At 41.7% G+C, this 18,647-nt stretch overlaps 2 protein-coding genes across 3 annotated transcripts in view; one reads left to right on the plus strand and one right to left on the minus strand.

The window, feature by feature from the left end:
* LOC127914671 (golgin subfamily A member 6-like protein 22) overlaps positions 1-851 on the plus strand; it is a 3,441-nt gene extending 2,590 nt beyond the window's left edge. For both annotated transcript variants that reach the window (XM_052492570.1, XM_052492569.1), the window contains exon 2: positions 1-851. This exon is cut by the window's left edge and continues 1,184 nt beyond it. In XM_052492570.1, the coding sequence (XP_052348530.1) occupies positions 1-638 (638 nt within the window). In that variant the 3' untranslated portion in view covers positions 639-851.
* The window catches only part of LOC118380951 (proline-rich transmembrane protein 4), a 44,992-nt gene extending 37,093 nt beyond the window's left edge, over positions 1-7,899 (minus strand). Inside the window, exon 1 of the mRNA XM_052492568.1 lies at positions 7,752-7,899. The gene's annotated coding sequence lies outside the window, so the exon portion shown is untranslated. The remainder of the gene's footprint in view (positions 1-7,751) is intronic.
* Positions 7,900-18,647: the final 10,748 nt, after the last annotated feature.

An 18,647-nucleotide genomic window follows, 5' to 3' on the forward strand; every position in this document is an offset into this window, starting at 1 on the left:
GAATGAGAGAGAGTAATAAGATAAACATGCAGCAGAACAAGTGGAAAGAGAGAATGAGAGAGAGTAATAAGATAAGCATGCAGCAGAACAGGTGGAAAGAGAGAATGAGAGAGAGTAATAAGATAAACATGCAGCAGAACAGGTGGAAAGAGAGAATGAGAGAGAGTAATAAGATAAACATGCAGCAGAACAGGTGGAAAGAGAGAATGAGAGAGAGTAATAAGATAAACATGCAGCAGAACAAGTGGAAAGAGAGAATGAGAGAGAGTAATAAGATAAACATGCAGCAGAACAGGTGGAAAGAGAGAATGAGAGAGAGTAATAAGATAAACATGCAGCAGAACAAGTGGAAAGAGAGAATGAGAGAGAGTAATAAGATAAACATGCAGCAGAACAAGTGGAAAGAGAGAATGAGAGAGAGTAATAAGATAAACATGCAGCAGAACAGGTGGAAAGAGAGAATGAGAGAGAGTAATAAGATAAACATGCAGCAGAACACGTGGAAAGAGAGAATGAGAGAGAGTAATAAGATAAACATGCAGCAGAACAGGTGGAAAGAGAGAATGAGAGAGAGTAATAAGATAAACATGCAGCAGAACAAGTGGAAAGAGAGAATGAGAGAGAGAGTAATAAGATAAACATGCAGCAGAACAGGTGGAAAGAGAGAATGAGAGAGAGTAATAAGATAAACATGCAGCAGAACAAGTGGAAAGAGAGAATGAGAGAGAGTAATAAGATAAACATGCAGCAGAACAGGTGGAAAGAGAGAATGAGAGAGTAATAAAATAAACATGCAGCAGAACAAGTGGAAAGAGAGAATGAGAGAGAGTAATAAGATAAACATGCAGCAGAACAAGTGGAAAGAGAGAATGAGAGAGAGTAATAAGATAAACATGCAGCAGAACAAGTGGAAAGAGAGAATGAGAGAGAGTTATAAGATAAACATGCAGCAGAACAGGTGGAAAGAGAATGATGAGAGAGAGTAATAAGATAAACATGCAGCAGAACAGGTGGAAAGAGAGAATGAGAGAGAGTAATAAGATAAACATGCAGCAGAACAGGTGGAAAGAGAGAATGAGAGAGAGTAATAAGATAAACATGCAGCAGAACAGGTGGAAAGAGAGAATGAGAGAGAGTAATAAGATAAACATGCAGCAGAACAAGTGGAAAGAGAGAATGAGAGAGAGTAATAAGATAAACATGCAGCAGAACAAGTGGAAAGAGAGAATGAGAGAGAGTAATAAGATAAACATGCAGCAGAACAGGTGGAAAGAGAGAATGAGAGAGAGTAATAAGATAAACATGCAGCAGAACAAGTGGAAAGAGAGAATGAGAGAGAGTAATAAGATAAACATGCAGCAGAACAAGTGGAAAGAGAGAATGAGAGAGAGTAATAAGATAAACATGCAGCAGAACAGGTGGAAAGAGAGAATGAGAGAGAGTAATAAGATAAACATGCAGCAGAACACGTGGAAAGAGAGAATGAGAGAGAGTAATAAGATAAACATGCAGCAGAACAGGTGGAAAGAGAGAATGAGAGAGAGTAATAAGATAAACATGCAGCAGAACAAGTGGAAAGAGAGAATGAGAGAGAGAGTAATAAGATAAACATGCAGCAGAACAGGTGGAAAGAGAGAATGAGAGAGAGTAATAAGATAAACATGCAGCAGAACAAGTGGAAAGAGAGAATGAGAGAGAGTAATAAGATAAACATGCAGCAGAACAGGTGGAAAGAGAGAATGAGAGAGAGTAATAAGATAAACATGCAGCAGAACAAGTGGAAAGAGAGAATGAGAGAGAGTAATAAGATAAACATGCAGCAGAACAAGTGGAAAGAGAGAATGAGAGAGAGTAATAAGATAAACATGCAGCAGAACAAGTGGAAAGAGAGAATGAGAGAGAGTAATAAGATAAGCATGCAGCAGAACAGGTGGAAAGAGAGAATGAGAGAGAGTAATAAGATAAACATGCAGCAGAACAGGTGGAAAGAGAGAATGAGAGAGAGTAATAAGATAAACATGCAGCAGAACAGGTGGAAAGAGAGAATGAGAGAGAGTAATAAGATAAACATGCAGCAGAACAAGTGGAAAGAGAGAATGAGAGAGAGTAATAAGATAAACATGCAGCAGAACAAGTGGAAAGAGAGAATGAGAGAGAGTAATAAGATAAACATGCAGCAGAACAGGTGGAAAGAGAGAATGAGAGAGAGTAATAAGATAAACATGCAGCAGAACAAGTGGAAAGAGAGAATGAGAGAGAGTAATAAGATAAACATGCAGCAGAACAAGTGGAAAGAGAGAATGAGAGAGGGTAATAAGATAAACGTGTCTGTGGGAACATTTACAAGCCTTCTCTTTCTTCACTGGTGTTTTGTTCCACTGCACCTGACAAAGACAGGTCCTGTCCCACTGCGCTGTGCTCAATGGAGCAGAGAGAGAGAGACAGAGGAGGAGAGAGAGGGTTGGAAGTCACGTCACGACAGGGGGATATAGATGGAGAGCGAGAGAGAGGGTGAAATATAGATAGTGGAAGGAGAGGAGATATATATACAGAGAGACAGACATACATGTTGCATTCTGACTTCATGGCAGTCCACTAACCCCTTTCTATTCTCTCTAATGCTTCACTCAGTTTATTGCTAAATCTCTCCTTTTGTGTGTGTGTGTGTGTGTGTGTGTGTGTGTGTGTGTGTGTGTGTGTGTGTGTGTGTGTGTGTGTGTGTGTGTGTGTGTGTGTGTGTGTGTGTGTGTGAGTGTGCGGCGTGCCCTTCTTGACGTGTGCGTGTACCCTCACCCACTCTCTTAACCACCACCCATCACCATGCCAACAATCACATCACATCCTCAAACACACTATTTCCCCATGAGGATTATCAGCATTATTCTGTCATTATCCTTTCTGTCATTTACATTCATCTCCAGGACAACGGCTTTAGTGATCTACTGTGTGACCGCTGTGGTACTGAGAGGATAGAGATGGATATCTGATTGGAGACCGGTCCTTCAACAGCCTTTTAACATTTTACACTAATGAAGTGATTTTAAATTAAGAATATTGGTTAGGTTTATGAGAGAGAGAGAGAGAGAGAGAGAGAGAGAGAGAGAGAGAGAGAGAGAGAGAGAGAGAGAGAGAGAGAGAGAGAGAGAGAGAGAGAGAGAGAGAGAGAGAGAGAGAGAGAGAGAGAGAGAGAGAGAGAGAGAGAGAGAGAGAGAGAGAGAGAAAAGTCTATGGAAAGGTAGAGCTAGCAAGAGAGCACAGAGGATTAAGGGAGAGGGCTGGAGAGAGAGAAAGAGGGAGGGAAGAAGGCTGAAGGGTGTCTAGTGAATTAGAGGTGTGGACTCTTGTCCTCCCTGAGAGATTGAAATGGATTCTGCTGGAGCATTCACAAATGGAGATGACTTGACTCTGGGCGATACCACTTATGTTTAACAGGTTGACCATAGTCTCATGAAGGCACAGGGATTGATTTTTCACACTCCTTGGCAATGGAATGATTTTTGTGCACGTCTCATATTTGCTAAAGTGTGTGTGTTTGTTGGAGAGTGAGGAGGGCTATATTAACAAAGCCCTGACACCCCAGTCTCTTCATCATATCTAGCTCACTTCACTGGCCTTGGGTCTGGACAGGAATGTCAATAAAACAGACTGAATCAAACTGGCCACGTCATCTTCAGCGAGTACAGATTTATTCAGTCATGTAGGTGGGCGACACTTCATTTGAAGGTAGAAACTTTATAATCTGAAAGTATACTTTATGGGCCAGTTTCCCAGACACAGATTAAGACTGGTCTTGGACTAAAAAGTGCTTTCCATGGAGAATCTCCATTGCGAATCCTTTTTGATCCCAGACTAGGCTTGATCTGTGTCTGGGGAAGCTTCACTATGGGTAATACTCTTGGTTTCATTCCTGGCAATTGTTGAGAAATAATGAGACATTATTATCCATCATTTAATCCTACATTTGACTGAATATTAAGATTTTTCCTCAGTATTTCACAGGACAGTATCTGTCGAATATGTGCATACTAGTACACTTGATTTATTGTTGAAGTATTTCCTAATGATCAAATATATTATTCTAAAAGCTAGACTATTTCTAAACAAAACCTTTCACGTTTGACCTGATCAGTTAAATCAATGAGTGTATCCAAGTATGAAATGGCTTCTTCAGGACCATGTTTTACAATGTTACTCAGATAATGATCTAGACGTAAAACATGGGGGTCCATACAAAAGTCTGGCAGGTCGGATGTTGTTGATGTAAAACATGGGGGTCCATACTAAAGTCTGGCAGGTCGGATGTTGTTGATGTAAAACATGGGGGTCCATACTAAAGTCTGGCAGGTCGGATGTTGTTGATGTAAAACATGGGGGTCCATACTAAAGTCTGGCAGGTCGGATGTTGTTGATGTAAAACATGGGGGTCCATACTAAAGTCTGGCAGGTCGGATGTTGTTGACGTAAAACATGGGGGTCCATACTAAAGTCTGGCAGGTCGGATGTTGTTGATGTAAAACATGGGGGTCCATACTAAAGTCTGGCAGGTCGGATGTTGTTGACGTAAAACATGGGGGTCCATACTAAAGTCTGGCAGGTCGGATGTTGTTGATGTAAAACATGGGGGTCCATACTAAAGTCTGGCAGGTCGGATGTTGTTGACGTAAAACATGGGGGTCCATACTAAAGTCTAACAGGTCGGATGTTGTTGACGTAAAACATGGGGGTCCATACTAAAGTCTGGCAGGTCGGATAATGTTGACGTAAAACATGGGGGTCCATACTAAAGTCTGGCAGGTCGGATGTTGTTGACGTAAAACATGGGGGTCCATACTAAAGTCTAACAGGTCGGATGTTGTTGACGTAAAACATGGGGGTCCATACTAAAGTCTAACAGGTCGGATGTTGTTGACGTAAAACATGGGGGTCCATACTAAAGTCTGGCAGGTCGGATGTTGTTGACGTAAAACAAGGGGGTCCATACTAAAGTCTGGCAGGTCGGATGTTGTTGACGTAAAACATGGGGGTCTATACTAAAGTCTGGCAGCCCGGATGTTGTTGATGTAAAACATGGGGGTCCATACTAAAGTCTGGCAGGTCGGATGTTGTTGACGTAAAACATGGGGGTCCATACTAAAGTCTGGCAGGTCGGATATTGTTGATGTAAAACATGGGGGTCCATACTAAAGTCTGGCAGGTCGGATGTTGTTGATGTAAAACATGGGGGTCCATACTAAAGTCTGGCAGGTCGGATGTTGTTGACGTAAAACAAGGGGGTCCATGCTAAAGTCTGGCAGGTCGGAGGTTGTTGAATTAAAACATGGGGGTCCATACTAAAGTCTGGCAGCCCGGATGTTGTTGAATTAAAACATGGGGGTCCATACTAAAGTCTGGCAGGTCGGATGTTGTTGAATTAAAACAAGGGGGTCCATACTAAAGTCTGGCAGGTCGGATGTTGTTGAATTAAAACAAGGGGGTCCATACTAAAGTCTGGCAGGTCGGATGTTGTTGAATTAAAACAAGGGGGTCCATACTAAAGTCTGGCAGGTCGGATGTTGTTGAATTAAAACAAGGGGGTCCATGCTAAAGTCTGGCAGGTCGGAGGTTGTTGAATTAAAACATGGGGGTCCATACTAAAGTCTGGCAGGTCGGATGTTGTTGAATTAAAACAAGGGGGTCCATACTAAAGTCTGGCAGGTCGGATGTTGTTGAATTAAAACAAGGGGGTCCATACTAAAGTCTGGCAGGTCGGATGTTGTTGAATTAAAACAAGGGGGTCCATACTAAAGTCTGGCAGGTCGGATGTTGTTGAATTAAAACAAGGGGGTCCATACTAAAGTCTGGCAGCCCGGATGTTGTTGAATTAAAACAAGGGGGTCCATACTAAAGTCTGGCAGCCTGGATGTTGTTGAATTAAAACAAGGTGGTCCTTACTAAAGTCTGGCAGGTCGGATGTTGTTGTGAGGATCAACAACCATCTAATTTTCCACATCATTGCTTGTCTTTCTGAAACCAAGCTAGCCAATGTTTGGTTGTCCTTTTAGGGAAACACCTGGTGTTGTACTTATGTCATTGAAGCTTGAATGCTTCATAGTCCAAATTGAGGTAATTTCATTCCACTCTCATATTTCTACAGGGTCAGTTGAATTGTGTTGAGATGGAGTTGACCCCAGCCTGCAGATGCAGTGTGTCAGAGAATGGATTTGACATTGCCGGGCAGTCACGGTCAATAGTCCCCAGTGGTTATTGACTGTGACCACTCCTGTGTCCTGGTTTACCTACTGGTCAGAACAGCAGCCAACCACCAGGCTAGGATCCAACAGGTCTGAATCACCACTGACCAGGTCCAGAGGAGTCAGAGTCATGGCAGCTAGAGGAGCCAACACCATTTCCTATTACATCCAGTGGTACTTCAATCGGATCAGGTGTCGCACTAAAATGAACAACTAAACATCTTGCCATCTGTTGTCTATCAAATGTAACTAGCTTCATCTCGGATCATGACTGATATTTGCTCGATTAACATTAGTGTCTAAGTAAGAACAGAACCTGTTTATACTCCCCAAAGAGTTATATTACATCTCAGGTATTCCCCTAATCTGAATACCGTTCCCCCATGACGTATTCAACCTTTCAACCTGCTTAATCATAGATCCTATGTTCATCCAGCCTATCTCTGGTATCCCATTTCCCCACTGCCCTTACTACTGACAGAGTGAACTATAGCCTACCTGCCTGTGAATACCTAGTTATTAGAACATCACACCAACGTTAGTTTTAGCCTTTGAGTCAATGAATGTGACGAACCTGCCTATGACAAGCGTCAACCACTCAGACACCAGCGTTCCCCTGACTAGCTTTGCCATGGTGACGACCGTAGCAAAAGACGTCTTGCTAATCCTGGGATGTGAGGGTCTTAGTGGTCTGCTATGCTGCTTTTACCAGAGTGCTGCTCCCGCTGATCCTAATGGTACATATGTGCTTTACACACACACACACACACACACACACACACACACACACACACACACACACACACACACACACACACACACACACACACACACACACACACACACACACACACACACACACACACACACACACACACACACACACACTATAGAGGTGGAGGATGTTTGTATAGACTCCAATACACACGCCTATAGTATCCACTGGCTCACATGATGACATGAACGCCATGAATTTCTACAGTATACATACACACTTTCATAAATCCCTCAGAATGTACACACACACACACCTATGTAGACAAGCAATCCCAGGCATACATTAACACAGGCACACACACACACACACACACTGCTGACCATGGCTATGCTGCAGATTTAGCCCAGAATGATTCCTTCCCTCCTCCTGATGCTTGTCAAACAGCCTCAGCTGCTGCCTCCGTGTGTGTGTGTTTATGTATGCCTGGGATTGCTTGTCTACACAGGTGTGTGTGTGTGTCTACCTATAAAGGCTGTAATATAAGAGTGTGTGTCTTATCATCTGGAGAGATTGAGCAGCTGAATCCACACCCTCAAATGTGAGCTTGTAGAAAGTGTGTATTTCTCTAAGAGTGAGAGTCTACCTATAAAGACTGTAGAGGAAGAGTGTGTCGTCTCTGTGACGGTGTGTCTGTCATTCTGTCAACAGCTCTTTACCTTTTTTCTCTATACATGAGGATCATAAACTACACACACATGCACGCACACCATCGAAAGTGTTCACAATAAAAGAGAGCCACTCACCCAACCACAAGTGAAAGGGAAGAGGTTGTGAATCCACTAAATCCAGCAGGGAGCTGCAGCAGAGATCCGTCTCCCTGTGTGTGTGAATGTGTGTGAAATTGTGTTCCAGGCACTCACTCTTTCACTCTCTCCCTCCCTCCTATTCTCTCTCTCTCTCTTATATTCTCTCTCTCACTCTCCCTCTCGTACTCTAGTTGGCTCCCTCTCTCTCATTCTCTCTCTTCTTGCTCACTCTCCTCTCTGTCAGCCTCTCTTCTCCCTCCCTCCCTCCCTCTCTTCTCCCTCCCTCTTTCTCTCCCTCCCGTCTCTCTTTCTGCCCCTAACCCCCTGCATAAGTAGTCCAGTGTGAAGCTCTGTGACAATGCCTGTGGTCACACGTCACTGAGCAAATTGTTCATTAGGAGAGTCTCTCTACAGTGTGGACACTGGCCACTAGATAGTTAGACTGGCAAGAATGTCTACACTCAATCTCAAGTACATTCAATCCCACACACTTACAAGTACACTTACAAGTACACAACAAGTATACTTACAAGTACACAAAAGGCACAAATTTATTAGCAAGCACACACACACACACACTTTGACAGTGTACAGTCGTGGCCAAAAGTTTTGAGAATGACACAAATATTAATTTCCACGTTTGCTGCTTCAGTGTCTTTAGATATTTTTGTCAGATGTTACTATGGAATACTGAGGTATAATTACAATCATTTCATAAGTGTCAAAGGCTTTTATTGACAATTACATGAAGTTGATGCAAAGAGTCAATATTTGTAGTCTTGACCCTTCTTTTTCAAGACCTCTGCAATCCGCCCTGGCATGCTGTCAGTTACCTTCTGGGTCACATCCTGAATGATGGCAGCCCATTCTTGCATAATCAATGCTTGGAGTTTGTCAGAATTTGTTTTTTGTTTGTTTGTCCACCCGCCAATCAATCTTGAGGATTGACCACAAGTTCTCAATGGGATTAACGTCTGGGGAGTTTCCTGGCCATGAACCCAAAATATTGATATTTTGTTCCCCGAGCCACTTAGTTATCACTTTTGCCTTATGGCAAGGTGCTCCATCATGCTGGAAAAGGCATTGTTCATCACCAAACTGTTCCTTGATGGTTGGGAGAAGTTGCTCTCGGAGGATGTGTTGGTACCATTCTTTATTCATGGCTGTGTTCTTAGGCAAAATTGTGAGTGAGCCCACTCCCTTGGCTGAGAATAAACCCCACACATGAATGGTCTCAGGATGCTTTACTGTTGGCATGACACAGGACTGATGGTAGTGCTCACCTTGTCTTTTCCGGACAAGCTTTTATCCGGATGCCCCAAACAATTGGAAAGGGGATTCATCAGAGAAAATGACCCCAGTCCTCAGCAGTCCAAACCTTTTTGCAGAATATCAGTCTGTCCCTGATGCTTTTCCTGAAGAGAAATGGCTTCTTTGCTGCCCTTCTTGACACCAGGCCATCCTCCAAAAGTCTTCGCCTCACTCTGCGTGCAGATGCACTCACACCTGCCTGCTGCCATTCCTGAGCAAGCTCTGTACAGGTGGTGCCCCGATCCTGCAGCTGAATCAACTTTAGGAGACGGTCCTGGCACTTGCTGGACTTTCTTGGGCGCCCTGAAGCCTTCTTCACAAGAATTGAACCGCTCTCCTTGAAGTTCTTGACGATCCGATAAATGGTTGATTTAGGTGCAATCTTACTGGCAGCAATATCCTTGCCTGTGAAGCCCTTTTTGTGCAAAGCAATGATGACGGCACATGATTCCTTGTAGGTAACCATGATTGACAGAGGAAGAAAAATGATTCCAAGCACCACCCTCCTTTTGAAGCTTCCAGTCTGTTATTTGAACTCAATCAGCATGACAGAGTGATCTCCAGCCTTGTCCTCGTCAACACTCACACCTGTGTTAACGAGAGAATCACTGACATGATGTGTCCTTTTGTGGCAGGGCTGAAATGCAGTGGAAATGTTTTTGGGGGATTCAGTTCATTTGCATGGCAAATGTGGGACTTTGCAATTAATTGCAATTCATCTGTTCACTCTTCATAACATTCTGGAGTATATGCAAATTGCCATCATACAAATTGAGGAAGCAGACTTTGTGAAAATGTATATTTGTGTCATTCTCAAACCTTTTGGCCACGACTGTACTCTATTGAACATAATCAAACATGCATGCACACACACACACGTTATGTTATTCTATCCTCGTGGGGACCTAAAATTCATTTCCATTCAAAATCCTATTTTCCCTAACCCTACCATAACCCTAACCTTAAGCTGTAACCCTAAACCTACTCCTAACCTTAAACCTAACCACTAACTCCTAACCTTAATTGTAAACTTAAAACCCTAAGCTTAAAATAGCCTTTGTCCTCATGGAGACATGGGAAATGTCCCCACGAGGGAGAATTTTTACTTGTTTTACTATCCTTGCAGGGACTTTTGGTCTGCTATCCAGTTGCAAACACACACACACACACACACACACACACACACACACACACACACACACACACACACACACACACACACACACACACACACACACACACACACACACACACACACACCTTTGACATGATTCAGAAAGGTCCATTTTTCAAACTCTGGCCGCCTTATCTTTGATGCCAATCTGAGATCTAAGATGTCCAATCAGAAATGTGTTGGGAAAATGATGATTAAATGACTGAACTAATAATTTTAAATGGAACTGTAACGAAGTAAAACTTATACTCTGTTTTATAATATCTGATTAACAATATGAGTTCATAAGAAGGGATTGTGTGACAAGGACAAGGAGTAATTCAAGTTAATGAACACCATTCCAACTAGGAAGAAACTAATGGGTTGTGGATTAAGTAAACAGATAAGGTAGTTAACCTATGGTTGAACCGCTGAAACTTGTTTTAGATAAGACAGTGAGTGCATTCCTAGGTTTTCTGTTAATTAGAACTGTCAGCTAAGTGGTGATCGATAATGTTGTGGGGTCAAAAGTTAATTCAGTTGTGTTGTGTGTCCTGTGTATGTGCTGGGGGGGGGTCAGAATGAACTCAGAATTAACCTTTAAAGTTCCCTTTGACCCGGTCGAGAGGAGGAGAATTCATTTTAGGAGCAATGAAATGACGTCATGTTATTGTATATAAACTGTTGCTCGTGGTAACGTGGGAGCGCACTCAGAGAATAAATTCTGTTACCTATTATTGATAAGACTGGTCTCTGTCTATTTTATGCAAACAAGAATCTTACAAATTCTCAGGAAATAGATTAAGGGAATTCAATTAATGAAAACACATTGGTATAATTAAATTACAGTAACAATTGGTCCTTCGATCCGGATTCCACAAACTTGCCTCTGTTGTCCGAAGGGAAAGCCGAAAGTCGTGCACGGACGAGTCTGGACTCATTATTTAAAGACCTGGCCTCTGGATTGAGGTTGAAAAAAACAGGAAGGTATAAAGATCTAAGGGCGACAGAGAAGGTGACGAAATCGAACCGGCATTGCTTTTCCCAGTCTACAGGACAAAGGTAAATAGTCTTTATTCTCGAATTTGGGAGGAATTATTTAAGATATTTTTGATTGAATGTTCTAAAGGAGTTTGGATTTAATCAATGATAGGTGCTTGAATATTCTGAACAAATACACTAGGTTACTACTTTGTGTTTTAACCAAAATCGATAGGAAGGAAGCTAAGAGGTCCGAAATGACCTTGGTAATGAATTCTACCACAAATAAACATATAGGAAGGAAGGGATATAGTAAGTTTTGTTAGATAGGACGGCCGTTCTGTACAAATAGGATAACCATTAATTCAAAAGACATACCTAAATATAAATTAGGCTTGGTGAGAAGGCAGGGTAACCTAGGCGAACAGGAAAACTGAACCTATTCAATACTGAAAGAAAGTAATATCCACGGAGGTGGTGAGGGAAACATAGTCTAGAGAAGTGAGATATGAGATATTAACGTTGAAAGTCCCAAGGAACAATAGTTTATAATGAGCTTATAATTGTATACGGGTGAAATGTAATGTCCGATCAAAAGTCAAATATATAGACGAAGTTTCCAGAAAGGAGAAATACATATAGAAACCCATACACATTGATTATCATTAAAGAGACACACACATAGTCAGACAGGAGAGCAACTAAAGTAACTGAGTAACGGTAAATAGCATATTCATAGAAATACACACACATAGAAGGTAAAAAATAGAAAGGCATAGGTAAGTGATTAAATAACATAGCTACTAGTAACGGTAAGGATTTAACTAACATGGGTAGTAAAGGAGGGTTAGGGTTAGGGTTAGTAGTAGTAAAGTAGTAAAGGAGGGCCCGGAACTAACGGGAGACGAGCGTTATATGGAACAGAGAGACAAAAGAAACATTGATTTCGGTCTAAAATGGAGAAAGAAATATGATTTTGATAGTCGTCTAAATGTAGAAAAGCTGGAATCACTTATAAAACAGATACATAAGGAATGTGGAAAAAAATGTAAAAAAGCAGAATAAACAGGGATTACACACAGCCGGCGTGTGGCTTTCAGAAGCAAAAAAGAGAGTTGAGGGTGAAAATAGGAGGAAACCCAAAAAGAGCCAAGATGCGCTGCCCTCCGCTCCCGCAGAGCGGAGGGCAAAAAGTTAGCCAATTGGGCGGTGAGGGTGACAAACTATATCCTTCTCAAGTATACCAAGAATACAGAGGTAATCTTGTCGATGAGATAGTGGTTGTGAGAATACGGCTGCAGGAGCTACCTGCAATATCACCACTCATATATGTGAAGCTGCTGAAGCCGTGGGAGGGATAATAGAGGTAGAAAAAGGAAAAAAGTTGAGAAAAGTGGATAAGGTGAGTCAAAAGAAAAATATAAAATGTTTTAATTGAAACGAAACTGGACATTTCTCCCGGGAGTGTAACATTTCCTTCAAACGTCACCACCAAGATTGTAATTTAACTAATGGGAAGATCAGAGGCGACAACCGGGTAAAAAAAAAATGGATCAGATACAAAGAGAGGGAGATTAATGAGAATCCTCGCTGAGGAAAACTTTGGGCTTTTAAATTAGGGCTATTTTCTGTTGTCCCGATGCCGGAGTTACGAATACAGACAATTGTAAAATGGGTCTATTTGCGGAGTTTCTCAGTCAATTCCATAGCGTTGGTGGTATAGTGGTTAGCATAGCTGTCTTGCAAACTGTAGTCCAGGGTTTGGTTCCCAGGCTAGGAGTTAACTAAAAAAAGGTTTTGGTTGTAATTAACTTCTTAAGGATTTAGCAGAATACAGTTCCCTGGCAGGAACATCACTCAGCGGAGCTTCAGAGCGCCACCTACAGTTTTTGATAAAACTCAAACTGTCATTAAACTTTAATTAAAATACACATTCAAGGTAGTGAATTAAAGCTACACTCGTTGTGAATCTATCCACCAAGTCAGATTTGTAAAATGCTTTTCGGCGAAAGCATGAGAAGCTATTATCTGATAGCATGTAACACTCCAAAAGACCCGCAGGGGACGTAAACAAAATAATTAGCATAGTCGGCGCTACACAAACCGCACAAATAAAATATAAAACATTCATTACCTTTGACCATCTTCTTTGTTGGCACTCCTAGATGTCCCATAATCACTATTGGGTCTTTTTCTCGATTAAATCGGTCCATATATAGCCTAGATATCGATCTATGAAGAGTGTGTGATCAACAAAAAAAATAGCGTTTTTTAACGTAACGTCATTTCTGAAAATAAAAAAAGTAGACGATAAACTTTCACAAAACACTTCGAAATACTTTTTTAATGCAACTTTAGGTATTAGTAAACGTTAATAAGCGATCAAATTGATCACAAGGCGAATTATATTCTATAGCTGTGCGTCTGGAAATAATGTCCGGGTAAATCTCAACCAAAATATCCGGTCGGAGACCGGAAGAACTGCTCTGCCCTGTGTCTGTTTGACCAAGAAAAAAATAGTAGGCAAATGACAAGACTGTTGACATCGTGTGGAAGCTGTAGGTATTGCAACCTCGGCTCCATTTAATGGGGGTCACCTTTAACAATTGGTTGAAGTTGCGCATGGATATATTTTTCCATTTTCAGTGATCAGATTTTCCTGCACTTTTCGATGAAACGCACGTTCTGTTATAGTCACAGCCGTGATTTAACCAGTTTTAGAAACGTCTGAGTGTCTTCTATCCACACATACTAATCATATGCATATACTATATTCCTGGCATGAGTAGCAGGGTGCTGAAATGTTGCACGATTTTTAACAAAAAGCTGCGAAAATTCGCAGCTTCCTTATTAAACTAATTGTATGTTTTGCAGAGAAAGTTATCGTCACTAGTATTGGTATAAGATATAAACTGAACGTTTTAAATCGTTTGTTTGGTTCAAATTGAAAGACTAATACGTTCAACTCAAAATAAGGACGGAGCGAATTTTGATGCAAGAAGATGTCAGTTCACTAAATTATCTGTTTGAATAATGTATTGGGAATAGAGTCGTAATTAAAATGCTAAATCAAAGACGAGACAGCTACTTAAATCTAATGAATTCTAAATAATAACGAAGAGACAATTACGATAGATTTGTGTCCATTGAAATGTTCTTATGAAAATTAGCGAATTGAGAGATGAGAGATGTTGATTGATGTTGTAAATTCTAATTCAAGATTCAACAGATGTGATAAATTAGGTTTGGTTTATCGAACCCGTACGTACTACTGTTGCTGCAGACAGCCAACAATTATTTACAATTCATTGAAAGTCGTTGTGGCTTGGGTCTAGGTTGAGCGCTTGCTGATGACATCACTCGCAAGGCACTTTTGTCGCCACGGAAATGATGTTGTGACAAAATGCATTATGGTTTTGAGTCACTTTTCAGAAGTTGATAAAAATGTCCAAATACATTTTTAAAAGTAGCTGTAAGTCGTCAGGGTAGTCAGGAAATTCGCTAGGTGGGCATCATTGATTTGTGGCGTTTATTTGGACTGTATTTGGCTATGAGAAAGGGAGATCTGAATGTCTGAATCGTAAAACATAGTAATAATGGATTCTGATGGTTATTGATTCCTGGTTTGATTGTTTAAGTAACACCAATGAATTTGAGCACTGTTTCCATTATGTGGAACAATGTTAGGGTATTAAATAAAGGTGAAATAATAAAAAATATAAAACAATACAAATCCTGCCTGGCTACAGCTCAATCTCTTCATTAATTCATGTCTAATATTTGTAACAACATAATACGAGTCTGCCTCCCCCAAACTCTCCTTTCTGATAGTGCCGTAATACAAATCCTAAGTAGTACAAGCAGCTTCAAAGGGGCTTGATTTTAAACATCACACCGCTGTTATGTAGACCTCCTGTGCAGAGCATGTTAATGGTAACCAGGGGCTCAGCAATGGGCTTCCAGCCCAGCCTGCGGTCCCTGGTGAGGGGAAAATGTAATATTTCCCATGAGGCCGTAGTAGTCTGCGTTGGAAGTTTCAGCTTCTGTCTAGAGCGATCTAGTCAAACAAGCATTGATCTGCCTGTGTGTGTGTGTGTTTAAATGCCTGCACCATGGCTCTAACAACGATCATAATCCAACCCCAACACACATCTACAGTATGTACAGTATGAAGATGTGTTGAACAGTTGACCAAGGCACTGACTTTCTGAAGACAACAACATAACCCATTGACACACAATAACCTTTGCTGAGATATGGAAGTCCCCTTTGGCCTACCAATGTTCATGTGATTGGTATCTGATGGAGTTGCTGTGCGTGTCGGGGTGATTCTACTGCCCGACAATGACTGGCGTCTTTAGGACACGAGGAGGTAGACAGACGTTTTCCCCAGAGAATAGGCAGTGTGTGTGTGTGTGTTCACTCTCTCTCCGACCCGTCCCTAGGTGTGTGTGTGTGTGTTCACTCTCTCTCCGACCCGTCCCTAGGTGTGTGTGTGTGTGTTCACTCTCTCTCCGACCCGTCCCTAGGTGTGTGTGTGTGTGTTAACTCTCCGACCCGTCCCTAGGTGTGTGTGTGTGTGTGTTCACTCTCTCTCCAACCCATCCCTCGGTGTGTGTGTGTGTTCACTCTCTCTCCGACCCGTCCCTAGGTGTGTGTGTGTGTGTTCACTCTCTCTCTGACCCGTCCCTAGGCTCCTTGCATCCGGACAGTATAAAACAATGGCAGCCTGTGAGGTTCATAAAGTTGCTTTGTTTGAAGGAAACAATAGAGTGGAACGGTCCATATTAGCTGTGCCATCTATAGCTCCACTGCACCTCCCCTCTGTTCCTTTTATTAGAACACAGGATAACATACGCTTTTGTCATGGAACTATTTCAGTAGTGTTTTGATGCTGTTGAAGTAGGCCTGAAGTCTGTTTTTATGTTATCATTCTGTTGTTACAATTAAGCGTATACCAGTACACACACTCTCACATACACTTGCACACAGTACATTAGAACATACATTCACATAATAAAATCTCTCTCTCTCTCCCTATCTCTCTGTATGTTATCTCTATATCTCCCCATCTCTCTCTCCCTCTCTGTAAGTTATCTCTCTCTCCTTCTCTGTATGTTATCTCTATCTCTCTCCCCATCTCTCTCTTCCTCTCTGTATGTTATCTCTATCTCTCTCCCCATCTCTCTCTTCCTCTCTGTAAGTTATCTCTCTCTCCTTCTCTGTATGTTATCTCTATCTCTCTCCCCATCTCTCTCTTCCTCTCTATATGTTATCTCTATATCTCCCCATCTCTCTCTCCCTCTCTGTATGCTATCTCTATCTCTCTCTCCCTCTCTGTATGCTCTCTCTCTTCCTCTCTGTATGTTATCTCTATCTCTCTCCCCATCGCTCTCTTCCTCTGTTTGTTATCTCTATCTCTCCCCATCTCTCTCTCCCTCTCTGTACGTTATCTCTATCTCTCTCCCCATCTCTCTCTTCCTCTCTATATGTTATCTCTATATCTCCCCATCTCTCTCTCCCTCTCTGTATGTTATCTCTATCTCTCTTTCCCTCTCTGTATGCTCTCTCTCTTCCTCTCTGTATGTTATCTCTATCTCCCCATCTCTCTCTCCTTCTCTGTATGTTATCTCTATCTCTCTCCCCATCTCTCTCTTCCTCTCTATATGTTATCTCTATATCTCCCCATCTCTCTCTCCCTCTCTGTATGTTATCTCTCTCTCTCTCTTCCTCTCTGTATGTTATCTCTATCTCCCCATCTCTCTATCCCTCTCTATATGTTATCTCTATCTCTCTCCCCATCGCTCTCTTCCTCTGTTTGTTATCTCTATCTCTCCCCATCTCTCTCTCCCTCTCTGTACGTTATCTCTATCTCTCTCCCCATCTCTCTCTTCCTCTCTATATGTTATCTCTATATCTCCCCATCTCTCTCTCCCTCTCTGTATGTTATCTCTATCTCTCTCTCCCTCTCTGTATGCTCTCTCTCTTCCTCTCTGTATGTTATCTCTATCTCCCAATCTCTCTCTCCCTCTCTATATGTTATCTCTATCTCTCTCCCCATCGCTCTCTGCCTCTGTTTGTTATCTCTATCTCTCCCCATCTCTCTCTTCCTCTCTGTATGTTATCTCTCTTCCTCTGTTTGTTATCTCTATCTCTCCCCATCTCTCTCTTCTTCTCTGTATGTTATCTCTCTTCCTCTGTTTGTTATCTCTATCTCTCCCCATCTCTCTCTCCTACTCTGTGTGCTCTCTCTCTTCCTCTGTATGTTATCTCTATCTCTCTCCCCATCTCTCTCTTCCTCTCTGTATGTTATCTCTATCTCTCTCCCCATCTCTCTCTTCCTCTCTGTATGTTATCTCTATCTCTCTCCCCATCTCTCTCTTCCTCTCTGTATGTTATCTCTATCTCTCTCCCCATCTCTCTCTTCCTCTCTGTATGTTATCTCTACCTCTCCCCATCTCTCTCTTCCTCTGTATGTTATCAATTCAATTCAATTCAAGGGCTTTATTGGCATGGGAAACATGTGTTAACATTGCCAAAGCAAGTGAGGTAGACAACATACAAAGTGAATATATAAAGTGAAAAACAACAAAAATTAACAGTAAACATTACACATACAACAGTTTCAAAACAGTAAAGACATTACAAATGTCATATTATATATATATATACACAATGTACAAATAATTAAAGGACACAAGATAAAATAAATAAGCATAAATATGGGTTGTATTTACAATGGTGTTTGTTCTTCACTGGTTGCCCTTTTCTCGTGGCAACAGGTCACAAATCTTGCTGCTGTGATGGCACACTGTGGAATTTCGCCCAGTAGATATGGGAGTTTTTCAAAATTGGATATGTTTTCGAATTCTTTGTGGATCTGTGTGATCTGGGGGAAATATGTCTCTCTAATATGGTCATACATTGGGCAGGAGGTTAGGAAGTGCAGCTCAGTTTCCACCTCATTTTGTGGGCAGTGAGCACATAGCCTGTCTTCTCTTGAGAGCCATGTCTGCCTACGGCGGCCTTTCTCAATAGCAAGGCTATGCTCACTGAGTCTGTACATAGTCAAAGCTTTCCTTAATTTTGGGTCAGTCACAGTGGTCAGGTATTCTGCCGCTGTGTACTCTCTGTGTAGGGCCAAATAGCATTCTAGTTTGCTCTGTTTTTTTGTTAATTCTTTCCAATGTGTTAAGTAATTATCTTTTTGTTTTCTCATGATTTGGTTGGGTCTAATTGTGCTGTTGTCCTGGGGCTCTGTAGGGTGTGTTTGTGTTTGTGAACAGAGCCCCAGGACCAGCTTGCTTAGGGGACTCTTCTCCAGGTTCATCTCTCTGTTTGTGATGGCTTTGTTATGGAAGGTTTGTGAATCGCTTCCTTTTAGGTGGTTGTAGAATTTAATGGCTCTTTTCTGGATTTTGATAATTAGTGGGTATCGGCCTAATTCT

Source organism: Oncorhynchus keta, chromosome 33, assembly GCF_023373465.1.
Source record: "Oncorhynchus keta strain PuntledgeMale-10-30-2019 chromosome 33, Oket_V2, whole genome shotgun sequence".
Taxonomy (NCBI): domain Eukaryota; kingdom Metazoa; phylum Chordata; class Actinopteri; order Salmoniformes; family Salmonidae; genus Oncorhynchus; species Oncorhynchus keta.